Here is a 17,676-nt window from a genome sequence, read left to right as displayed (position 1 = left end):
CAGACAAGGATAAAGAGTTGTGAACGGTACAACGAATCGTCTTCTTTCTTGAATAATTTAATGAAACGTTAAGCTTCCACGCAAAGCGCGGGAGGCCGGGACTCAATTCAGACAAGGATAAAGAGTCAAGAACGGTACAACAAATCGTCTTCTTTCTTGAATAATTTAATGAAACGTTAAACTTCCACGCAAAGCTCGGGAGGCCGGGACTCAATTCAGACAAGGATAAAGAGTCGAGAACGGTACAACGAATCGTCTTCTTTCGTTCATAATTTAATGACACATCGAAGCTGCCAATCTCCGCGCGGGAGGGGGAAGACTGCTTTCAGACAAGGCTTAAGAGTCGAGAATGGTACAACGAATCATCTTCTTTCTCTAATATTTTAATGAAACGTTAAGCTTCCGCGCTTTGCGCGGGGGGGGGGGTGGGAACTGAATTCAGAGAAGGATTAAGAGTCGAGAATGGAACAACGAATCATCTTCTTTCTCTAGGAATTTCATTAAACTATGAAAGGTCAAAGCTTCCGCGCAAAACGGGGGGAACTGAATTCAGACAAGAAATAAGAGTCGAGAATGGTACAACAAATTGTCTTCTTTCTCTAATAATTAATGAAAGGTCAAAGCTTCTGCGCTTCGTGCGTAATGGGGGAGGGGGGACAGCAAGCTGTCCGAATATGAATTTTTGATATCTTTCCTCGTTTATTTTGGTGATAAATAACACTTTCACAAAATACATATTATGCTCAAATTTTTGCTCGCTCGCTTCGCTCACTAGCCGATTTGTGAAACCACAAAATTATTTGTTGGGGCTAGAGGCTATAGCCCCCCCCCCCCCCCCACGATGAAAATGTCAAAAATTGTACAGGTATAATTATAATAATAATAATAGTGGCTACTTGTCAGTATTGGTATGCTGAGTTGAAAAAAAATGTCTGCGCAATTTTCAAATTTCCGGCCCCCCCCCCCCTATTGGAAAATCCTGTATCCACGCCTGTATAAATGCGAGCGAGCGAGCTGTGGGGGAAATTACTCCTAGTCGCTTTAAATTAGGGGCATGTTTATATACTAAGGTCAAGGTACAAAGTGTAAATATCCAAGTTTAAAATGGGCCACTTCTTATACCTGAAAGGAGGCACTCTCCAGAGATGAAAAGGGGCACTTATGAGAATGGGAAATGGGCATGTGTCGACTGAAAAGGGGCATCCATCAGAATTTGATAGAGGTATTTATCAGAGGTGAAAAGGAGCATTTATGGGCACGTGTCAAAATAAAGGGGCAGTTATCAGAGGTAAAAATGGGCACCCATCAGAGATGAAAAGAGCACTTATCAGGAGGGGAAGGGATACTTTTCAAAGTAAAATGAGCATCTCTCAGATATGAATAATGGGGCAATTATCTGAAGTGAAAAGAATGAACTTCTTGTATTTGAATATTTACCAGAAAAGAAAAGGGACACTTATGAGAATGAAAAGGGACAATTTTCATAGGTGAAAATGGGCATTTATGAGAAGGGGATGGGGCTCTTATTTTAAATGGCCCTTAGCATAAGGAAAAGAGGCTTGTTTAGAAAGGAAAGAGGGCATATGTGTAAAAAAAAAAGGTGCACTTATCCGAGTTAAAAATGGGTAGCGCTAAAAGGGGAGCTTTTGGGGTACTTGAAAAAGTGGGGGGACTGTGCCCCCCCCCCGGCAGGACCGCCTCTGCGCTTCAGTAAATCATCTCCCCTATATGCTAACAACAGATCTTCTCCAGTGCATACTACCATGGATAAATCACGGCAGGGAGCGTGGGCGGAATGTCATAGGCCTATCATTGTTTTGTGTTATTGGGTGAGGGAGCGTAGCAACCAAGCGAGATTTCGCAATTTTGAATGCTGAAATTATGTATACTAGAAAACCCCAAAGCTAGGATCGCCGCTCCTGTCCATGATTAATACCAACATGAGTTCAAATACCAGCACAAGTGAGTTGGCATGGGCTAATGCAAAATGAGTAATATAATAGTAAAGTAAAAGAGTGCATTTATGCACTTAATTTAACCCCCTTCCCCCCTAAAAAAGAGATTGAAAAGCAATTGACAGGTAGCTGTCCTTTAAAATTCAACAGTCAACAGGTTGTATCGTTTGTGAAATACATCTCTATTTATTTATTTTTGCCACAAAACCCAAAACATTTTCATTTTTTATTTGTTATACCAACAGTCCAGAGAAAAGTACAGATTGCCAGCATAAATTTAATGGAGTAACTTAACACTAATATGTCCCTGTAGCGACACCCCTATCCTTTCTTTTGTTACCTTGACAGAAATCGGAGGCGAAATCAGGCCCGAAGGAGGTGCAAAATTCTATGGAACAACTCGGGAGTTCCGGCTGCGGTCCACATCGATCTATTGGAAAGAAATAAGAAAACAAAGTTGTTGACAGTAGAATCTATTTCCTTATGTGATCTATCGAACATAACAAAACACAATCAACACCAAAAAAAAAACAATCGGAGGCGGCCCCCCAAAAAAGGAGCGGGCCCCCGGGGACGCTAAACATGAATATTTGTTTAAATGGCCTAGGAACATAATATGGTGTCAGGATTTGGCAGCCGGTGTTTGTGCAGAGCAACCCAGCCTAGCTACACTGTATGTGGAGGAATCATTGAAATCAGTCCAGTTCAGTCCAATTCTTCTTTGTGACGTGAGAGATGATGAGAGGGCTAAGAGTCCAAGTGTATGTCCACTGAATTTAGTTAAATGTCCATAATAGTTGGCGCTGTCGTTGTATGGATTGGAGTGCAAAGTTCTGCGATGGGCCATTTCCTATGGTGGCTCCTAAATTGTGGCATAAATTTGTCATATACCTTGGCTATGCAACAATTTTTTTGTTTTCGACGTCCAAGACGTGAAAATCAAAAAATGATATGTTCCTATGCTTGGTATTGGTTTTCATTTTTTACGTCCAAGACGTGAAAAACAAAAAATTGACGTATATCTATGCAACAAATCGTTTGTATTTTACGCCCAAGACGCGAAAATAAAAAAAATAGACATATACCAGACGTGAATATTTGACGCAGATTTTCCACAGGATTTTCACGTCTGCGTGTCCCTTCGGGGCTAGTACAGAAAAATGAAAACATTACCAAGCAAAGGTACACATCATTTTTTTAAATTTTCACGTCTTGGCCGTAAAAGACAAACAATTTGTTGCATAGGCATACATCAATTTTTTTGATTTTCACTTCTTGGACGTAAAAACAAAAAATATTTGTTGCATAGGTATACGTCAATTTTTTGCGTTTGCTTGTCCCTTAGGAGCCACCATACTTTCCAGTCTAACGGGCAGTAAGAGTGACATCGATGGTACATGAACATACAGAATCACTCATCAGTGAAGGTTTAATAATTGAACTTAAAAGTTTAAGTAATTTTTGCAAAGATACAAAAAAGATACTTGTTATGCTGTTCATGTAAGTGAATACGTACAATAGGCTAGACTAAAAAACAATAAGATACAAAATGGCAAACATGGCAAATCAAATCAGGGCTGTAACCAGAGTTTGATGGGTTTTTTTTTTTTTGGGGGGGGAGGGGTCTACAAAAGTTCAACCAATCTTGGCAATTGTTTGGGGGGCATGTGCCCCCCCCCCCCCCCCGTGGCTACGGGCCTACTGCCAATATCTCATACACCGATCCCAACACGTCAATACTGCAAGATAAGCAATCTATAATTTACTATAGCCATGTTCTCTCGACATACCAGCTAGAGCTCAAAATTAGCTTTAAGGAAACATTTTCAATCTGTTTTAATAGAAATATCTAGAATAAAAGAGTGCATTTATGCACTTAATTTAACGCCCTTCCCCCCTTAAAAAAAGAGATTAAAAAGCAATTGACAGGTAGCTGTCCTTTAAAATTCAACAGTCAACAGGTTGTATCGTTTGTGAAATACATCTCTATACATTTATTTTTGCCACAAAACCCAAAACATTTTTTAAATATTTTGTTTATACCAACAGTCCAGAGAAAAGTACAGATTGCCAGCATAAATTTAATGGAGTAACTTAACACTAATATGTCTCTGTAGCGACACCCCTATCCTTTCTTTTCTTACCACAGAAATCTAAGGCAAAACTAGGCCCGAAGGAGGTGCAAAATTCTATGGAACAACTCGGGAATTCCGGCTGCGGTCCACATGGATCTATTGGAAAGAAATAAGAAAACAAAGTTGTTGACAGTAGAATCTATTTCCTTATGTGATCTATCGAACATAACAAAACACAATCAACACCAAAAAAAAACAATCGGAGGCGGCCCCCCAAAAAAGGAGCGGGCCCCCGGGGACGCCAAACATGTATATTTGTTTCAATGGCCTAGGAACATAATATGGTGTCGGGATTTGGCAGCCGGTGTTTGTGCAGAGCAACCCAGCCTAGCTACACTGTATGTGGAGGAATCATTGAAATCAGTCCAGTTCAGTCCAATTCTTCTTTGTGACGTGAGAGATGATGAGAGGGCTAAGAGTCCAAGTGTATGTCTACTGAATTTAGTTAAATGTCCATAATAGTTGGCGCTGTCGTTGTATGGATTGGAGTGCAAAGTTCTACGCTGGGCCATTTTCTATGGTGGCTCCTAAGGGACACGAAAACGCATGAATTTGACGTATACCTATGCTTGGTAATGTTTTCATTTTTTACGTCCAAGACGTGAAAAAAAAATTGACGTATACCTATGCAACAAATTGTTTGTCTTTTACGCCCAAGACGTGAAAATAAAAAAAATAGACATATACCAGACGTGAATATTTGACGCAGATTTTCCACACGATTTTCACGTCTGCGTGTCCCTTCGGGGCTAGTACAGAAAAATGAAAACATTACCAAGCAAAGGTACACATCATTTTTTTTAATTTTCACGTCTTGGCCGTAAAAGACAAACAATTTGTTGCATAGGCATACATCAATTTTTTTGATTTTCACTTCTTGGACGTAAAAACAAAAAATATTTGTTGCATAGGTATACGTCAATTTTTTGCGTTTGCTTGTCCCTTAGGAGCCACCATACTTTCCAGTCTAACGGGCAGTAAGAGTGACATCGATGTAACATGAACATACAGAATAACTCATCAGTGAAAGTTTAATAATTGAGCTTAAAGTAATTGTTGCAAAGATACAAAAAAGCTACTTGTTATGCTGTTCATGTAAGTGAATACGTACAATAGACTAAAAAACAAAAAGATACAAAATGGCAAACATGGCAAATCTCAGGTCAACCTCCTTCACTCGACTTAAAGGAAAATATTTCCGAGAACGTCTACTGTAGAAAAGTTTCAAACAGAAATTCACTGTACACAATGTTGCCTCAGGAATGTCTGGTAAAGATGAAAAGTCACAAACATCAATGCTTCTACAAGTGATTGGCGATGCTGCCTTGGCATTGCTGCCTTGGCATTGTATATTGTGGAGGGTGAGAGCATGAAGCTTGAGAATGTGTAGAACAAATATGAGGAATATTGCATGCCGAAACATAATCTGACCCAATAAAGGCAATAAACAAATTCACGTGAAAATCAAGTCAATATCAAGGTATCGACTCAATGACATTTACGTGATTGTGTTTAACATTTATTGCACTAGAACACTTAAAAAACTCGTACACTAAATCACACCTAACCTATTGGACAGACGCCATCTGCGCCGCAAGGTGCTCCTACGAAACAGAGAGACGGGGCTGGCGGATCACATGGAACTATTGGAAAGAAATAAGAAAACACAGTTGTTGACAATAGCATCTATTTCTTTATGTGATCTATCGAATATACAGTGAGATATAAAGTGGATGAGACAACCAATTAATGTGAAGCTTTAAAATTCCTTGTTCCTCCTATATATTTGATGCTTCCTTTTTTGTATCTCCGGGAAGCTCCAACACCGGCGCCGGTGTTGGAGCTTCCCGGAGTTACCTTTATCTGTGGAAAGTACTACACAGCTTTCAAAAGCTTGTCTACGCTGGAACCGAGACCTAGTCTTAATACCGGACATGTCAAACATGTTTCCATATACACTTATACTAACTGTAGTGATAGCTAGTTAAGAAAGTCTGCGAAAACAGACCCCCCCCCCTGGGAATAAAAACGTGTAAAAACACGTGATTTTTAGTTTTTTGGGGATGCCCCCCCCCCCTTGAGCGCCACTGCATGGCTCAACTAACCTGAGTCTCCCCTTGTTTTATAACTAACCTGGCATAAATCATGGGTTGCAGGGGGGGGGGGGGTGCAAATTTGCAAATTTTCGGGAGCAAAAAAAAAAAATGCCCCCCCCCCTGAGAAATCCTGGATCCGCGCCTGAGTTGAGCTGGTTGGTTGGTTGAGCCACCCCCACTAAAATTGTATGGATTGTAGTGCAAATTTGTGCGCCGGGCTATCTCCAATCTAACGGGCAGTAAGCGTGACATAGATGGGACATGAACATACAGAATAACTCATCAGTGAAAGTTCAATAATTGAGCTTAAAGGTAAATACCAGTTCTGGTCATGCGATTTCATTACTTGTGAAAGAAACGTTGTGGAATCGATCAGAAAAGGTTGATTATCACAAACAAGTTGCGATTGATGTCAACTCTTTGTAAGACGGGCCCTGCATGATGACTCGTTTGATGTTGGGCTCAATGACAATAACACTAATTTAAAACCTCCCTCATAACGAAAGAGCTTGAAAATGGCAATCTTTACAGATATCTTCATCGGGAAAAAAAGATATTCGACAATTACGATGCAAGTAGTGATTTTTCAAGGCAAATTGTTTTACAATGGTAAACTTCAACTTAAATTCCAGTGGGTCTTTTTGTTCAAAAAATCAAAAAGACGACAATAGGTTCATGAACAAAACGAATCAAACAATTACTGCACCTGCACACACCGATATGCACACACTTGCAATTTCCTTTTCTGGTTCTGGATTTTACTCCGACAAAGCGGGATCCCGCAAATTTTTATTTAGATTCTCTCTGCATTTGTTTGCCTATGGAAGGTGTATTTCTACATGACAGTGTTTTTTAAGCAGTATCTCGCTTAATTTTTTGCTCCATTTTCTCCCGAGTTTTGATATAATAGTTGAGACTATCGGCTATAGGGGCGTGCCTTTTGTCTGTTGAACTTATGTTAGGATCATGTCAAAATTTACAATTGAAAGTTGAAATTGCGACTATGCCAAGGCAATTTGTCAGCTGTGCATGTAAAGTCTATGAGAAATATTTTGGTCCATCGGTTAAAGCATTTGCCTCCCATTCAATCAACCTAGGTTCGAAGGTTCGATTCCTAGTGGGTTAATTTTTTGTGTGGTTCCATTTCACATTTGATTTTATCACCTTCTTTGCCTATCATAACATATTATACAATCACAAACAATGTATAAAATGCCTAATTTTGCGTGTTATTTCTTTGGGAGATGCATGTCAATAGTGTGCGTACAACCTATGGGAAATCGGATTCCTCGTTGTTGATTAAACATATAGGGTTAATCTCCCAAGTTTAAAACAATATCAAATCGTCCCATTTATATGATGCAAGTCTTCTTTCCAGACGTTTATAGTTTTCAGTTATTCAGCCCATGTATATGCAATATTTACGTCTCTCCCTCGGACATTTACATGTCTATACTTCTCTCTTTCTTTTTTCAATTCTATTAATGCTGGAATGCATCGTTTTCCATTGCATCTCTCTCTCCTCTCTCTTGCTCTGTTTCCCTTCTCCTCTCTTGTTCTGCCCCCTCTCCTTCTCTTGCTCTGACTCTGTATATCTCTCTCTCTCCCTCTACCTTTTCACCCTATACCTCTCTCTTTCTCCATCTACCTCTCGTGTCTTACCACCTTCTTCTTCTCTTGCTATGTCTTGATCCCTCTGCCTCTGCCCTTCTCTTTAAGGACCATTACAAGACATACAAGCGGGAGAACGAGAATCAGAGATGGGAAAGGGGGAAGGTGAGAGAGAAGAAAAAGAGAAGGGCAAAGGCAGAGGGAGACATAGCAAGAGAAGAAGATGGAGGCAGGGCAAGAGAGGTAGATTGAGAAAGAGAGAGGTAGAGGGTAAAAGAGTAGAGATAGAAAAGGAACTATGTCCCATCTGCAGGCCAAAAGATGAAAAGGTTAAATTCCAACGGCATTTGAAAGATAATACTAATTTAGAACTTCCCTTAAAAAAAAGGGGGGGGGGGAGGCTTGAAAATGTCTTTAAGTGGGGAAATAACGACTATTAGTTGTCGAATCGACGTGCTACCAAGTCAGTAAGTAATAGTCTGATTTTCAGACCATTGTACCGAATAGTGGTACGTATTGTGCTGCGCAAAGATTCAATCAGTTTAATTTTGGCCATGACAAGAAGTGGGTTATTGATGTAGACAAATAAATGCTCATGTACCCTTTACAGCTCATTTTATGTATGTTATTACCAAAAAAGAGAAAAAGCCAGTCACTCACTCAATAGTGTCTGACAGTGAAGTCGGGTTTCCTTGCATAATTTGAATATTAGGAAACTGCTAACATTTAAATTTCACAGATAGGATGTACATGACATATTCATAATTCCTGCAATGTTCTACAGAATTTGATGTTGGCTGCAAAAGGGACATATCTTTAATTTTCTCTAGCTCTTCTCTTCACCCTTTGTATTCTTATTTAACCCCTGTGATGTTTCCTTTCTATCCTCTCTCCTTCCGAGTGCGTGAATTCTGATTCCTCTTTTATCCCTCTGTCCAGCTCATGTATTTTTACATGACTGTAGTATCCTCTCTTGTTCTGCCCCTCTCCTTCTATTGTCCTATCTCTGCATCTCTCTCTCCCTACTCCTTCGCTCTCTCCCTCTACCTCCCTTGCCTTGTCTCCATCTTCTTCTCTTGCTATGTCTCCCTCTGCCTTTGTCCTTCCATTTTTCTTCTCTCTCACCTTCCCCTTCCTCGCCTCTGATTCTCGTTCTCCCTCTTGTATGTCTTGTAATGGTCCTTAATTTTCTCTAGCTCTTCCCTTTCCCCTTTGTACGTACTCTCATTTCACCCCTGCCATGTTTCCTTTTTATCCTCTCTCTTTCGAAGTGCATGCATTCTGATTCCTCTTTATCTCTCATTGTCCTGCTCATGGATCTTTTTACATGACTATATACGCCGTCTCCCTCTCTCCTTCTCTTTATCTATCTAATGCCATATTTCTCTCTCTCTCTCTCTCTCTCTCACTCTCTCTCTCTCTCCTTCTCTCTCTCTCTCCTTCTCTCTTCATCTCTCCATATGAGATCCGTAACAAAACCTCCAGACTACATCATTCGTCTTCAGTGACGAATTCATATCACGTTTTTGTTAATAGCGGTATAACTTAAAGGGCAAGTCCACTCCAAAGATAACTTACTTTCAATATAAGCAGAAAAATCAGACAAATCAATCAAGAAAAGTTTGAGCAAAATCGGGTAACTCATAAGAAAGTTATGAATATTGAAAAAGAATGTAAAACTAAAGAACAATGGAAATCCCTACACAAATTGCCAATTTGGTTATCAGTTTGTGACGTCATGTCCTCACTATTTACCAATTGCTTTATATAGTTAGATCACATTAATTTTTCGTTTTATCCCCAAAAACTTGATGTCCCCATATATGCCTTCGCCCAGGTGATGATTTGTATCATAATGCGTGCATGACATTGCACAAAATCTTTGATGAACTTTGAAGAATTGATACAATTTTGTGAATAATGTATATTCATAACTATTGACTTTTATCTTAATAGATTATCAAAATTTAGATTTTTCATGATTTAATTGTAAAAAAATACTCTATAGTAGTGCATCCACACAAAAACACATTACCATCGATCTAACTTGGATGCTGGTGTGAAGAAATAAGATTCTTGGGGGGAACATTTATATTATCAAGATAAAGAAAACAATTAGTGGACAGTTAAGACTTGACGTCACAGACTCATAAGTGAGTTTCCAGTTTATCTTGTGCTTTTCATTGTTCCATAGTTTTACATACTTTTTCAAAAATTCTTTCTTATTAATTCTTGAGGATGTTGATTATATACTGCAGGCAGAACCGACCTCGGATCTGCAATATTGTCCCGGAATATTGTCACACATAATGTTTGTTTGTTTACATAGATAGAATTTTATCAGTAATATGGAAAACTAATTCGTACTCTTTATTTCCAAAAGAGAAAAGTTCTGGTTACGGTATACAGAGACTGATCAAAGGGAACATATTACTGGAGTAAGAAGTGTGATCATTAAACTACTTACCCTTACAAACAGGAGCGTCATCATTGTACTGTCCATTATTACAGGTGAGCGTAGATTCACCAATGAGCGTGAAACCCTCGAAACATTCAAAAGTTAAAACATCGCCGTGCTCAAAGGTTCCAGATCGACTACCGAAGGCTGGCGTACCCGGGTCTTCACAGCCTTGAAAATGAAGAAGAAAAAAACTAGTAAGAAAGAATGATGGAACGCGAAGCTGTATAATGGTCAGTGCATGTTCTTGGCCAGTGGCGTTACTACAGAATGGGCATGAGGACTGGGGGCACATGCCGAATGGTAAAGTAGGGAAACACTGGAGAGAAAAAAATTGAGTAAGAAATATGATTCCAGTGCCCTCTCAATGCCCATACCCACAGTGCAATACTGTTCATCACAACAATTCAAGCAAACTAACAAACACGGCGCCCAATTCTTGGTATATACCTACTTTATTCTACTTTATTGCTTCATATTCATTCATTCATTCATTTCATTTATTTCATTCTCCATAAAAACATAAAAACATATAAACATGGTATACAAATAAAATCCCGATTACAAGAAAAATACAAAGGGAAGGAGCAAACAAAATTTTATGGGAATGTGGGGTTAACAAAAAGGACAATTAGCTTTATGTACGTCAACCCCTTAAAAAGTATACACTGTATTGTTGAGAAAAGAAAAAAGGAAAAGGAAAACCGAGATAATCTAAACACCAATACAAAAGAAGAAAACAAAAAAAGGAAGAAGGGAAGGGGAGGGGGAATACATTAAAAAGTGCATTAACTGAAATGTAACGTCATTTATTTTGAGATTGAATATAATGATAAAAGATGGGATTTATACATTCGTTTACAAATATTCAGTGAAGTAGAGTTAAATGGGATTTTTTTCCACAAAACTGGCCCTTTGAAAAAAAACGTATTTTTTAAAACATTTTTTAGAAAAAAGAAAATTACCAGCATTACGGGTTTCATAATAATGTATTTCATAATTGAAAGTAAATTTACATGACATGGACCTTGGCAATAATCCCTTAGAACATGTTTCGCCGAGCGATGATTTTTGCTTGGTTTAGATTTTCCCTTTTTTTGCTCTTAAAAGCTACCATAGGTTAAGTTCGGCACTGTCGCCATGTTCTTCAGTCAACGCAGTGCACAGTCGGAAATGTAGTCCAGTTTGACTCATTTACCAGTTAATCCGTCAGTTGCCATTCAAGTATTCCCGACGAAGTTTTGTCCCGCCACAGAAGTGAGTGTTTAGATTAATATAAACTGGAATGTGAACTCATAAAACAGAAAATAAGATAGATTCAAGTTGAACTGTAAAAAGAACTGTATTTAACTCATTAGCATAATGCACGTGTGGCATTAATCCCAAGATGGCTGCGCCTAAAATGGCCGCGCCCATGAGACGTACTTTTAGTCATGTGTTTTTCCAGTTAAATGATCATTGTAAAAGCAGAATTACAGTAATAGGCAAATATCGTTTTATGTCATTTACAGAATAAACAATGTATATTTATAGAAGTCCTGAAGATAAAGGATGTTTATAATTGTGCATGATAGAACCTTGGATTTTATGCAGTTTGTTTGGGTGACAAAAGTTGGTCTGTGGAATTTGATTTAGCTTGCATAAAAGTTGCAAGACACTATTTATTAACTTGGTGAAAGGTTAAAATTTGCACCTCTGGCATGTATTTAGAGTCAGAATTGAAAGACAGTGTTTAATCATTTTAAGAGTTAATAATGTAACTTGAAAGGCTTGCTGTAGTGCATGTGTGGATTACAGGAGTAGATTACAGATGTAAATTACAGGTGTAAATTACAAGTTATGCCAGATAGTTTATTTTGTATTGAAGTGTAATCTCTAGATTATTACTGGGAAGTTTTATGCAAGTCAGATATTTAAGTTTAATTCATCAAACAGGGTTAAATTGTATGAAGTCATTTTATAAGACAGTTTTTCTTAGGCGAGCATAAATATGCAAATTAAGCGCCTGTCAAAGTCAGTGAAGGTCATACAATACATTTAAAGTGGCAATCCATTGTTGAGGTTTTTAGAAGGAATTTATGCTATGAAGATAGATGAGAATTATCAAGCTTGTGTATGGATGCAAGATAAAGATGTTTACAGTTATTTTGGTTCATGCAAATTGGCATTAATCTGTTTAAAGGGAAGTCAGGTCTGTTTGAGAAACTCTGAAAGTATGAGTGTTTGAAAGTAATGCATATATTAGAGAATGCAAAAGGTTTTGTAGCCATTGGCTCTGAACATCTGATAGTTAAAGGACGAGGTCAAGATTGACAGTTAATAGTTCGGAAGCAAAATGTGTTTAAATGAATCTTTATAGATTACTTGGTTTATTCAGATGTTTGGTATTGTATCTCATGTCAAGAATGATATACTAAATCTGTCACTGTTATTTTATCTGTTTTTTACAGATCGAATAAATAAGCTTCACAGCTTAATATCTCCATTTACGGCTGGACTCCCAAACTTCATTTTTCCCTTTCCTCAACTATTCAGAACACATAAACTTAAATATTAGAAAATTAATTTTATTTATATCATAAAAATGTATGCTTTAATTGTTAAAAAATGGCAAAGTGTGGGTATTGACGAAATCAATATACCTAGATTAAAACATGCTTGGGCAGATTGGGCTCTCTCGGCCACGAGTCCGAAACTCTGGAATGATCTCCCTCTACAATTACGTCAACTGTCGTCAATAGAAACATTAAAATCACAACTGAAAACTTTTTGTTCCTTTCGTTGTAATTATTGCAATATTCTAATTTACTATGTCTAGGAGTAAGTGGTCTGTCATCAACAGATCACCTATTGATTTCGTCACAATTTTATTTCTTCTTTATTTTTTATTTATTTCTCCACTTTTTTGTGCAGACGATAACACTTCGATCGGTATAGTAAATTCCTTTCAATTTGGACACAGTCATAGGTCATTCATATTCACATGCTCGGAGACCCCCCCCCCCCGCATTTGTTTTAAATATTTGGATAGAATATGAGTCAGAGATATGATTTCATGTCTCATTTGGGCATTAAGTATATCGTGACATCATCATAATGGCCTTGGAAATCATATATGAATTTGGATATTATGACGTCAGCATATTTATAAAAAGTTGATTGTATGTCTGTCATTATTCATCAATTTACTTCTAAATTTTGATATGTTGTAGCTTAGACAAATTTCTACAAGACCTATTGACAATATTTTTGCAATGACGACCTTCGTCATTGCCTTGTTTTCGTTCACATTCTGCCCCATTAATATTCTTGTTTTCCTTATCGTCCAAAAATCCCATTCGTTTTGTACATGGTGCTTGTGATTCCTAGTTAGGTGCTTTCCTCATGCGCTTTTCCTTTCAAATTTCGTAGGCATCATCTCTAGCATCTCATCCAGGTCACTACATTCTTCGATTTTCGAAATCACTCATGCATAACCGTCTAGGCGCCATTTTGTCCGTTTCTGGTCCATTTAAAGGCCTTTCTTTCTTCCTTCCTATCTCCACTATCCTAGATCCTACAACCTTCTAACAAATTCCTCTAGATAGTCTAAGAGATGTTCTTTAATCTGCGACGTATAACCTGACCTTCAAATTGCCGTCTTCGTACTCGAAATTCAAATCTGAAACCGACTCCGTCAAAAATCTCTCAAATTCTCGAAAATTTGACCCCCTAAATAATCTAAAACTGCCATAACTTTCTCATATGAATTCCGTTTTGTATTTAAATCTCACAGTATCTTTATCTCATAATTGCACATAGCCATGCCAAATTTCACGCTCCAATGGCTTTGCACAACATAAATAGCGCCCTCTAAAGTTCTGGGAATTTGCTTTCTCTCTGTGGCCGTATCTCCATAATGGCTTGGCAAACCCGTACCCTTTTTTGGATTTAGATACTTGAAGATATGCCCTTTCCAGCCATATACAAAATTATATACCCTATCACTGACCAAATTTGAGTAAATTGCCCTCCAAACTCGCCATTTTCAAGAAAATTGAGAAATAACTTCAACTTGCTCTAAACCGGCGATCTTTATACCTACATCAATGAAACTTGGCAGACACATGTATCCATATACGTGACAACTGTCTAAGTTTAGTAAATTGTAATGCCCTCTTCGCCAAGTTATCGCCAAAAATGATGAATTTACTATGCTTTACGTATTAGCGCGTTTGATGCGTGCAGTACGTTTTGCGCAGATGACAATGGTGTCAAACTGACCGCACTAAAGTGCCCTTTCGAATGATACCAAGTATGGTATATGTTCACGCAGAAAATTGTGAGTAAATCGCATTTGAACAAGTACGAATTCCGCCGAGTTTCCATGACGTCATTTTTGCAATGACGAACCTTCGTCATTGCCTTGTTTTCGTTCACATTCTGCCCCATTAATATTCTTGTCGTCCGAAAATCCCATTCATTTTGCACGTAGTGTTTGTTATTCCTAGTTAGGTGCTTTCCTCATGTCCTTTTCATTTCAAATTTCATAGGCATAGTCTCTAGCATCTCATCAAGGTCACCTACTTTTTCGATTTTCGAAATCACTCATGCATAACCGTCCAGGCGCCATTTTGTCCGTTTCTGGTGCATTTTAAGGCCTTTCTATCTTCCTTCCTATCTCCACGATCCTAGATCTTACAAACTTCTAACAAATTCCTCTAGATAGTCTGAGAGATGTTCTTTCATCTGCGACGTATGACTTGACCTTCAAAATGCCATCTTCATACTCAAAATTCAAATCTAAAACCGACTCCGTCAAAAATCTCTCAAGTTCTTGAAAAATGGACCCCTAAATAATCTAAAACTGCCATAACTTTCTCATATGAATTCCGTTTTGTATTTAAATCTCACAGTATCTTTATCTCATAATTGCACATAGCCATGCCAAATTTCACGCTCCAATGGCTTTGCACAACATAAATAGCGCCCTCTAAAGTTCTGGGAATTGGCTTTCTGTCTGTGGCCGTATCTCCATAATGGTTTGGCAAACCCGTACCCTTTTTTGGATTTAGATACTTGAAGATATGCCCTTTCCAGCCATATACAAAATTATATACCCTATCACTGACCAAATTTGAGAAAATTCCCCTCCAAATTCGCCATTTTCAAGAAAATTGAGAAATAACTTCAACTTGCTCTAAAATGGCGATCGTTATACCTACATCAATGAAACTTTGCAGACATATGTATCCATATACGTGACAACTGTTTACCAAGTTTGGTAAAATTCGAATATGTCAGCGCAAAGTTATCGCCAAAAATGATGAGTTTACTATGGATTACGTAATAGCGCGTTCAATGCGCGCAATACATTGCGCGCAGTTAACAATGGTGTCAAACTGACCGCAATGAAGTGCCCTTTCGGATGATACCAAGTATAGTATATGTTCACACAGAAAATTGTGAGTAAATCGTTCACATCACGAATCTACATGACTTGCACAGGTGTTTAACATGTGTGGAAGGTGTATAATAAAAGGCATGAGTTCGCCCTCTAACTGAATATACAGTATAGTTTGTCAGTTGACGAAATCACATTAACAGGCTACTTTAACAACCGTCATCATCCCTATGACCATCATTATGATTAGCAATGTATACTGCAACATCAATTCGTCCTATATACACATTAGTGATTCTACTCTCCTTCAAAGATGTTAATAGTCTTCCAGTTATTCAGATTAAATAACAGACCACCTAATTATATCCAATAACGAATTAAATTTCTCGTTTTTTTTGTTTTTGTATTGTTCTTTTCTTTATTACATGTATTTTTCCCTAAGCGCCACGAGCACTGAAAGGTGGACCTGTGCGCTATACAAGTAGCCACTATCATTATTATTATTAGGTGGTCTGTCATGGACAGACCACCTATTATATTGATTTCGTCAGAATTTTCTTTATTTATTTATTTATTAGGTGGTCTGTCATCGACGGACCACCTATTGATTTCGTAAGAATGGTCTTTCTTTCTTTATTTTTTCTTTATTTCTCCACTTTTTTGTGCAGAAGGGTTCCAAAAATCGGTTCAGCCATTTTCTTTCCATTTTGGCACAGTCATAGGCCATTGTCAGAAGACGTGATAGCAACCTTTTTAAAGTCATCATGTCTTCATGATGTCATCTAGGCGCCATTTTGTGAAAATGAACTCATGATTAATTCATCATATAAACTGAAAGTCATTTCTCATACATATTTATCATGATGAAGGTCAATATCCGTCCGGTCAATTTTAGGACTATAAACGCCCTCGTACGCATACGTCCGCGCGTAGAATTTCAAAATGCTCAAAATCACTTTTTGATCAAAGTAGAATACGTTTCAGGCCAATTTAAGCATTTATAAACGCTGGTATATAAACTAATATAAACATTTCTTCTTTTCATGCGAGAGTTATACAAACTGATATATCAAACTAGACATATAATACTTGTTTGGAACAAGTATAGGTGGGCTGGTCAACTAAAATTTGAGACAAAATAGAGCAAAAATAAGCGACATACTGCTTACAAATTCTTAAAAGACAATATCATGTAGATTCATAACGTGAACTAAATTCACCTTCTATAGGCATAACACGCAAATTATGAAGTTTTTGACATGAGGCCTTTAACCAAAATTTTCACTATGATGACGTCATTAAAAGGAAAAATGGTTATTACTGCGCTTGTAGAGAATTGTCTTAGCTACAACATATCGAAATTTTGAAGAAAATTGATCAACATTTACAGAGATAAAATAAATTTTACATAAATATGCTGACGTCATAACATGCAAATTCGTATTTTGAGTTCCAAGGCCATTGTGATGATGTCACGATACACTTAATGGCCAAATGAGACATGGAATCATATTTCCGACTCATACTCTATCTAAATATGAAAAAAAATTGAGGATTCCGGTGCATTCCAAAGAGCTATAACGGATTTTGTATAGGCATGTTTTTGCCCATATATGCTATGTATTAAAAGAGCTCGCGCGCACTGACATTTATCTTGAATTTACGCTCATCTTGTTAATAATGGTCATAAAGAGATAAACATGGTATCAAATTCCTTGAAAGAATATGAGAAATATCATGAAAGAAAAAAAAATGGCGATTCTATGTTTGTTAATGGTGTTACGCGCGAAAACGCGCGCGCATGCTCGTACGCGCGATTTTTTATAAAATGCTTAAAATGACCTGAAACGTATGCAAAATAAATTTGAGACGATTTTGAGCATTTAAAAATTTTGCGCGCGCACTGACGCGCGGACGTACGCGCACGCGCGCGTTTTTTGACCTGAAATTGACTGGACTGATATTGACCTTGATCATGATAAATATGAATGAGAAATAACCTTTGGTTATGAAGATATGATCAAGAGTTTATTTTCAG

The 17,676-nt window shown here is 37.7% G+C and overlaps 1 protein-coding gene and 1 long non-coding RNA gene across 3 annotated transcripts in view; one reads left to right on the top strand and one right to left on the bottom strand.

The window, feature by feature from the left end:
* The window catches only part of LOC584707 (CUB and sushi domain-containing protein 2), a 94,616-nt gene that overhangs the window by 21,052 nt on the left and 55,888 nt on the right, over positions 1-17,676 (bottom strand). For both annotated transcript variants that reach the window (XM_030986347.1, XM_030986346.1), the window contains 4 exons: positions 10,265-10,426; positions 5,659-5,733; positions 4,100-4,186; positions 2,296-2,385 (listed from right to left, as the gene is read on the bottom strand). In XM_030986347.1, the coding sequence (XP_030842207.1) occupies positions 2,296-2,385; positions 4,100-4,186; positions 5,659-5,733; positions 10,265-10,426 (414 nt within the window). The remainder of the gene's footprint in view (positions 1-2,295; positions 2,386-4,099; positions 4,187-5,658; positions 5,734-10,264; positions 10,427-17,676) is intronic.
* LOC105445747 lies at positions 11,195-12,787 on the top strand. Its single transcript, XR_973500.2, has 2 exons — positions 11,195-11,512; positions 12,706-12,787. It is a non-coding gene; the product is annotated as an uncharacterized LOC105445747 (long non-coding RNA).

This window comes from Strongylocentrotus purpuratus, unplaced genomic scaffold (assembly GCF_000002235.5).
Source record: "Strongylocentrotus purpuratus isolate Spur 01 unplaced genomic scaffold, Spur_5.0 spur5_scaffold_15, whole genome shotgun sequence".
In the NCBI taxonomy this organism is placed as follows: domain Eukaryota; kingdom Metazoa; phylum Echinodermata; class Echinoidea; order Camarodonta; family Strongylocentrotidae; genus Strongylocentrotus; species Strongylocentrotus purpuratus.
The sequence above is the reverse complement of the archived record's forward strand: the minus strand, read 5'-3'. Positions and strand labels throughout refer to the sequence as shown.